At 37.4% G+C, this 8905-nt stretch overlaps 1 gene segment (V, D, J or C); it reads right to left on the reverse strand.

Annotated features, from left to right (window-relative positions):
* Positions 1-2457: 2457 nt before the first annotated feature.
* On the reverse strand, positions 2458-3072 carry LOC108521157 (Ig kappa chain V-III region PC 3741/TEPC 111-like). The segment is given in 2 exon segments: positions 2458-2780; positions 3024-3072. Coding segments are annotated over 2 exon segments (372 nt in total).
* Between the last annotated feature and the right edge of the window lie 5833 nt (positions 3073-8905).

Consider the following 8905-nt stretch of genomic DNA (forward strand, 5'->3'; position numbering starts at 1 on the left):
AGAAATCAGCGGTCTTCTGTGTCGCTCGTGCTAGGAGTTGGAGACTGGAGCTATTCCTATTCGGCCATCTTGCTCCGACCCCTCTTACAATATTTTTAAAGTTTCTGTAGGGTAGGCAGTTATATCCCTTATTTCAACCCTGATTTTAATAATCTTGGCCTTCTCTTTTGTTCTTCGAAAGTCATAAGGGATTTTCAATTTTGCCAGTCTTTCCAAATACACAACTTTTGGTTTCAATAATTTTCTGTCTTTTACTCCATGGATTTATACTCATTTTGTATTATTTTCTTCCATCTGCTTGCTGTGAATCTTGCTGGCTCCTCTTTTTCTAATCTATTAGGATAGAAACTATCCCATTGGTTTTTAGATATTCTTTCTTTCTTTACTAATACAGGTAATTGAAGGCCAATATTTATACAATTATTTATTTATTTCAAATCTTCTACTCTATATAGGAAACCTTCACCACTGCCTCACTCAGGAAGTAACAGGAGGAACATGAGAAGCTGGGATGGAAACACCATTTTGAGGGATCTGTTTGTCTGATGCTGGTAAGAACATATTACCAAGGGAAGCTTCCTTATTTAATCCCCTTAGGGCAGGGGTCATTTGAGAGAAAGAGAATAAAAACAAACAAAACACTTAGACAGTATGACAGCTTTAGTGGACAGTCCTAGGTGGGTTCCATGATACATAACTACTGGTGTTCATAAACAGTGTAATTCCCTCTTTTTGAGTCTGGGGAGAATTTGTGACTTCCTTCTAGCATAGACAATATTGCAAAGCTGAAAGTACTTTGCAGATGCAATCAGGGTCCCGAATCAGCTGGGTTTGAGTTAATCATAAGGGAGATTATTCTGAGTGGATCTGACTTAATTAGGTCAAAGCCATTAAAAGAGGAACTGAACTCTTTTTGTTACCAAGAAATTCTCCTAGCTGGTTTGATTGTTAGTAGCCCATGTGGCAGGAAACTTCAGATGTTCTCTAGGACCTTAGGGTAATCTCCATCCAACAGCCAGCAAAAAGCCAGAACCCTCAGCCTTAGAGTTACTATGAAAATAATTCTGTCAACAACTTGAATGATCACAGAAGCAGACCCTTTAAGTCCCCAGGTGAGAATACAGACTGGTCAACTCCTTGACTATAGCCTGCGAAACCTTGAAGAGAGGACCCAGATAAGCTGTGCCCAGGCTCCCGACTCATAGAAACTGAGTGTGAATTATAAAAGTGTGTTATTTTAAGCCACTAAGTGTGTGATTATGATAATTTGCATGGGCAAACAGTCAACTAATAATAAAATTTCAGATATAATGAGATAGGGTTACAAATTTAGAAACCAATGTAAATCTTATTAGATTGAAATGCTGCAAAAGCCTATTTTGCCAGAGTTTCTCTGCTTCCTTTGTGGAGGATGCAGAAGACTGAGGGAGGCCAAGGTAGGGATGGAGGGGCACAGGATCACTAATTTTTCATGATTGTTGCTATGCACACTTGCATTTCTGGAGTCCACTCTACCTGTAGTGTTAGAGCAATTAGAAAAGCAAAAAGAGAGAAGATGAGAGAAAACCTTGACAATGGACGTGGAAAATATCATAGAAAAAGGACCTGTAATCCCAGCCCTTTGGGAGGCCGAGGCGGGTGAATCATGAGGTCAGGAGCTCATGACCAGGCTGGCCAACATGGTGAAACCCCATCTCTACTAAAAATATAAACAATTAGCTGGGCGTGGAGGCAGGCACCTGTAATCCCAGCTACTTGAGAGACTGATGCAAGAGAATCACTTGAACCTGGGAGGTGGAGGCTGCCATGAGCCAAGATTGTGTCATTGCCCTCCAGCCTGGGTGACAGAGTGAGACACTGGAAAAAAAAAGAAAAAAGAAAAAAGGCATGAACACTGCATGAGGAGTAAAAGACAAGTTATGAAATCTAGAGCTGAGAATCTAACTTTTGGGAAAGGCACAGAGATAGAGACATCTAAATTAAATAAGCAGAGATAACTACCTCACAATTGTTAGGTTTCTAAATAACTAGAAAAGCCTTTTAATGTGGATTCAGCAAATAAAAGTGGAGAAAAGTCAAAATTCAGGTGAGAAGGTCGCCTATATCTGAAAGATATAGCAATAATTTTGATTATTCAGAACATTTTTAAAAAATGACTACAAAATTTTCTTAAAGTTTGAAATTCTTCTGTTGGTAAGGGTCTTTGATGTAAATATATACATTGAGGAGTAGAAAATTTCTGAGAGGTCCTGAAGCGGTAAAGAAATTATTAAATTATAAAGCTGGTTGTAACACACACACGTGCACACACACAAACATCAATTTAAGGATTTTCTGATAGTTTGACCCTTTGTTCAAACAAGCCTATGACAGCAGGCTGATGGACCTGGATAAAAAGCCACATCTGAGGGATTAGAGCTTCAGGGAGCAGCTGCCTGGGGAGGTTTTTGTTTAGAGCTAAAGCACTGTGGGAGGAAAATTCTTACTCTGCAGACAGTAATAATTTGCAGCATCGTCAGCTTCCACAGGATTAATTGTGAGGGTGAAATCAGTCCCAGACCCACTGCCGCTGAACCTGGCTGGGACCCCAGTGTCTTTATTGGATACTTGGTAAATCAGGAGTTTAGGAGGTTGTCCTGGTTTCTGCTGATACCAGTGAATCAAGTTTATTCCAAAGAAATTGACACTCTCACTGGCTCTGCAGGTGATGGTGGCCCTCTGCCCTGGAGACACGGCCAAAGAGGCTGGAGACTGGGTCAGCACAATGTCCCCATTGCAGCCTGAAATGATAAAGACAAATAAACTATATCAGATATACTGAGACTGTTCCCAGGTAGGCCCATGCATTGGTGACACTTGTAACCACAGTCATATGCAGCATCTTGAGTAACCAGAAAACAAAAGATAACTGAGGAACGTACAACCTCCAATGAATGCCTGAAATCCAACAACCAAGAACCCAGACACACAAAAAACAATGGTGGCCACATGAGTTTGCCCGATGTTTCTCTATGCCCCCTCACCTGGAGCCCAGAACAGGAGGATCCACAGGAAAGGAGCCCTGGACCCCATCTCTGAGAGCTGAACTAGAGGCTGCTCCTCAGGGCCCCTAACAAGCTGCCTTTTTTTTTTTTTTTTTTTTTTTTTTTAACAAATCTAAAAGTTTTATTTTGACAGTCTGAGTACACGGATTAGGCACTGTTAGTTTTCTGTGATGAGAGGGCATCCACTGCAGTAAACATTTGATGAATTGATGGGTGCTGACGAGTTGATGGGTGCAGCACACCAACATGGCACAAGTATACATATGTAACAAACCTGCACGTTATGCACATGTACCCTAGAACTTAAAGTATAATTAAAAAAAAAAAAAAAAGAAAAAGAGAACCCTCATCCCAGGCTCCTGTAAGTTGGAGGTAATTAGGTCTTGAGGCAAAAAACATATTTTACAACATTTCAGAGGTTTGCTTTTGCTTTCATATATAACTCTTTAAAAATATTATCCTGAAACTGAAATTTGAAAGCTGACCCTGCTAACTCTGGATTCATAAATCTTTTGAAGCCACAGAACACTCTGAACACAAAGCATTTATTTTAGTCCTGTAAGAGAAAAACAAACATACATCCCTCCTGAAGGGAGACCCCCACCTCAGAGCTTCAGAATGGGGTCTCCCAAATAGAGAGGACTGACTGGTGGCCAGAGTCTTAACCAAGGATAAAAGAAGTCCTGAACAAGCTGCCTTTAAGGATGCTCTGAGTAGCTTGAGCCATTGTCTAATGACCCAACATGCAAATCAGCTCAGAAAAGTTTGGGTTGGTGCTGAAAGGGGACACCTGCTCTTATTTCACCCAGTGGGAGTTGGGGCTAACAAAACATTTCCTAGGGTAGCTCAAGCATGTCCCAAGGGATTTTGTGACTTTTTCTATTGGATCTTTGCCTGCCAGTCTACTTGAGATGCCATGTGGAGGAGTGTACTGGGGCTGCCCTGCCATTTGGATATAAGTTATTTTAGAAATACTTTGGATTTTTCAAAATTCAAATTTTCTATCATTATCAATAATCATGCATTTTAAATTGTTATCATTGTGAGAAAGAGAAAGCAAGCTGGGTGACTTTTATGAAACTGGTTCATATGGGAAGGGGAAGTTTGTTCCACTGAGTAAGTAGCATTTAAAACAAGTCTATAAATATTATCATGATCTGGAAAGGATGGGGGGGTGACTATGAAACCTTGATGAAGACTGAAAAACTAAACTAATCAAGGAACTTGCCTCAGTGTGGACAAGGCAGGGTCTCTCCATCTGCTTAGTCCTGAAACCAATGCTGTATCCACCAGAGGCCCTGAGAGGCAGAAGAGTCATTGTAGTGGATCCTATTCAGAGTGGAGAATAACCATCCCCCAACTCCCACTGGTTCCATCTGCCTTGCCACTGGAAGCTGAGAGCTAAGGAACTCCATCTTCTCCTACAGCGAGAGAGGGTGTCCACACCAGTCAGCTAGCACTCTCACCCCCCCATAGGTGAAGGTTTTCCCCCACCAAAACCAGTGTAAAATGTCTGGAAGAAGGGCCTGCATCTTCAAAAGTGTGGACACCAACAAAAGGCTACAAGGAACTTGAAAAGCCAGGGAGCATGATGCCAGTCATCACTTCTCCATGAGCTCCACTCCAGGATTCTATTCTGTTACTTGTGATGGAGTTCAGGGCCAGAGAGGTCCCTCTACACTGCTTCCAACTGTGCACTTGAGTCCCTGATTACTCAGTTCTATTTGTCATTGATATTAACATGCATATTAGCTCTACTTAACTAAAGGTTTTCTTTTATCACTCTGGGAGTTGTTTTTATGTTTTTAAAATTTTATTTAGACTAAAATAAATTAGTGGTTTCCCAAAGGATCTAGGTAGAACTACAATAATGATCTTTCTACACCTTAAATCTACATTTTTATAAACAGTTGAAAATGAACACCTGAGAATTACAGCTATACCTTAGGGCAAAGGAGATGAAGAGTGGGAACTTAGATTAGTGTGGTGAGTTCGAGTGGAAAATTCTATAACCCTCTTGTTTTTCCTAAATAATTGAATTCTGCTTACCTAGCTCTATTCCCCTAGAAGAAAGTAGGAATAATGGAATTTGAGTATTCCTTGAAGAAACAAAGAGCATTTTCAAGAAATTTAAGAAATTTTCAAACTTTAACCTTTTGGATGTCTAGTAGATATCTCTGGAAAACAGGGCGAGCATCAATTTGTGGATTGAAAAGAAAGATAAAATATTTCAGAGGAGCCAGCATGCCATGAGAAAAGTCCTGAAAAACTCCACCTGAACCCTTGGCACTTTTGTGCTATGATTAGGGTTGGGACAATCCCTGAGCTTTGCCCCCTCCTACAACTCTGGGTGGAGGAGGACAGAAGCAGAGGTAGGAAGTAAAAGGCAGATGATTGGGGTGAAATTTGCATTTTTTTTTTCCTTGGGTCACCAAGAAGACCTATCATTAAGAAGCCTCTAGAAAATAGAGACAAACCTGACCACTTTAAATTGTCCACTATCCCATCCTCTGTCTTCTACTCTCTCTCCAGCAACCAAGAGATAATAAGGACCTACTAAACATAACCTGCAAGGGCACAGTCCTCAGGCTCAGTTTTGAGGTGGAGGTAGGGAAGGTACTGATAAAATGCACCCACATGTGTTTGGAGCAATCAAGAAATATTGAACCACACCATATTTTGGCAAATAGAAGACTTGGATAAAGCAACCCTATCAAGGATAAGAAATCTGAAGTGAAATAATACTGAAAATTACAAATATACCATGAGAGAGGGCTATATGACTGACAAAAATACATAGCAAATAAATAATAAATTAGATAACTCTTCTGAAAATGATGTGCTCTAGTATAACAAAAGTATTTTCTGCAGCAAATGATTGTAAATTTAGAAGACACACAAAAAAAAAAAGCACTTAAATTTATTTTCAAGGATGAGATAATTAGCAAGAAAATAATAGGTAAAATAAATGTGTCTGGCTACAGGTGCAGGATTTAAAAAGTGAAACAGAACTAGTAAAAAAATCAATTACAGATAATTATAGAAAGGAAAGAAAGCAGGCACCCAATATATGTGAATAGTTGATGTGTTTTAACTATAGAATTTAATAAAATGACATATGAAGTAAAATGCAATAACATAATGACCAGAATGTCAGTATATTTAAGTGAAGATATGTTAAAACACCCCACCATAACATATATATGAATTACATATTTATTAAATACATAAATATTAAAAGATAAATCTATAAAATTATATAACAAAGAATTTATATGAATATACATCTGACTTGGTATTTAAAGAGACTATTTGTAAGCCAGAAGAAAAAGGAATTCTAAAAGAAATAAAACATAGATATAAAAGAAGGCAACAGAAACCTAATATAAAGTTTCTAAGTAGGAGTTTTAATCAATGTCAAACACAAAATCATACGCTGAAGAAAATCAATACATATAAAATAAAAAACTATAACAAAGATATCTCAAAATAATAAAGAAAGCAAATTTAAATTAGGAAAATAATCCATAAAATGAAAAATTAATAAATTACACCTCACCTAAATTGAAGTTTTTGATCTGAAAAGAAATGTCTCTTAAAGGGATGTAATAAATTGAAAGTGGACTTACGCAATTTAGCAAATGAACTCTTGAGCAATTATCTCAGAGAAATAAAACACTATTATACAGAAACTTGTACATGAATGTTCACAGAAGCTTTATTTATAGTAGCTAAATCAAGGAAATTACCCAAATATCTTTCAGTAAGTAAACAGTTAAATAAACTGGGGTAATCATGTCATAGAATACATTCAGAAATAAAAAGCAATAAACTATTGCTATATCCAACTTTGATGAGCCTCAAGGGTATTATGCTCAGCGAAATAAACCAATCTCAAAATGGTACTTATGGTATGATGTCTTTTACGTGGTGTTTGCCAAGGGTTAAGGATGGGGTAGAGAATGTGAGTGTGGCTATAAAAGGGTAACATCAGGAGTCATGTGGTTATGATTTAGCTGAGTTTCTTGATTACAGTGGTGGTTATAGAAGACCACATACATGATTCGTTCACATCGAGCTACACACACATAAACACAATCACATAAACAAACAAAAATTGTGTGCATGTGTAACTTGTGAAAACTGAATAAGTTCTATGGATGACGTCAATGTTGATTTCCTGTCTTTGGTATTGTACTGTAGTTTGAAAGATGTCAATATTGGAGGAAGTTGAATGAAGATGCAAGAGACTTCTGTATATTTCTTTACAACTTCCTGTGAACCTATAACTATGTAAAAACAAAAAGAAAAAAATCATAAGCTTTAATACTTGAAAACCTTGAAAAAAAATTAATTGCCCTTTTCCATGAAATAATTGGCAAAAAACTTAAAGCCTTATGCCTCCCTCTGCTGGTGGGAATGGAGGGGAATGGAAAAGCCATTATTGGGTGGCTGCAATGTGGATTTCTACAGACCTTCCTAAGTAATCTCTGCTCACTATTGGAATGAAATTTAGAATATGTATACTTGTTGACCCAAACTTGCTACTAAGAAAATTGCCTATAGAAATAAAAACTCCGTGTTGTCTAAGGAAACATCTGAATGCCTATCAGTTAGAGATGGCTAAATAAATTGTGCTATTTTCATATTATGAAAAGTCACGCAAGTTTTGAAAGGGTTAATTTCAAACAATTGATCTGTTTATTATACAATATCAAGCAGAATTCTTGATAAATTCTGTAAAAGCAGAAATGCAAAATGTGTTTTTGTAACACATAATCCAATATTTGAGAACCTACAATAATAACGACAGAACTATAGCATACACAATATAGCAATTTTTTTCATATATTAAATATGATTCACATTTCTTGGGGTGATTATAGTTTTCTCACTAATAGAAGCACAGTAAGTTGATTGAACCAAAAATCATGATACAATTTTATAGGGAGGAAGTCAGAGCACTCGTTCTTAAGCTCAGCTCTAGGGAGAAACTATTTAACCAGCGTAATATGCTACATACAGTTTTATTATTGTCTAACTGACTGGAGAAAGAGAAATACTCAACTCCATCCAGCTCTAGATCCTGTGCCACCTACATGGGTGGAGAAAGAAGCAAAGAGACACTTGTGATGTTTACAGTCCACAGACATAAGCTCACTAAAGCACTGAACCCTAAGCGTAGGAGTATAGAATGGTTCTCTTCCCCTACACCTTACCCCCATATTATTAAAGGCCTATTTCTAGCACTTACCTGCACCCAATGTATTTTATCTGGCTATCAAGTGAAAATTATAAGGCAAAAGACACGGTTTGAAGAGATCAAGCAAGCATCGAAACCAGACATGGCAGGGATGTTGTAATTTTTAAAAGAGGAGAAATGTAGACTGAAAGATGAAGATCCCAAGAAAAAGCAAAAAAAAAAAAAAAAAAAAAAAAAAAAAAAAAAAAAAAAGCTAGAGATTAAAAAACAAAACAAAACAGAACACTGTAACTGAAAGGACTGGGTACGACTGAGAAAAAAAAAATCTGATTCTGAGACTATATTGATAGAAATCTCCAAAACTGAAGAGAAAAGAGAATGAAGACTGAAAACCAAAGGCCCAAGAACTGTGAGACAGATATAAAAGGTGTTACATTGTTTAATCCTTTTTTTCTTTTTTTTTCTTTTTTTTTCTTTTTTGTTTTATTATTTTATTTTTTATTATACTTTAAGTTCTAGGATACATGTGCATAACGTGCAGGTTTGTTACATATGTATACTTATGCCATGTTGGTGTGCTGCACCCATCAACTCCTCAGCACCCATCAATTCATCATTTATATCATGTATAACTCCCCAATGCAATCCCTCCCTCCTC

The sequence above is a fragment of the Rhinopithecus bieti genome, unplaced genomic scaffold (genome assembly GCF_001698545.2).
Source record: "Rhinopithecus bieti isolate Rb0 unplaced genomic scaffold, ASM169854v2 scaffold_57824, whole genome shotgun sequence".
Classification (NCBI taxonomy): domain Eukaryota; kingdom Metazoa; phylum Chordata; class Mammalia; order Primates; family Cercopithecidae; genus Rhinopithecus; species Rhinopithecus bieti.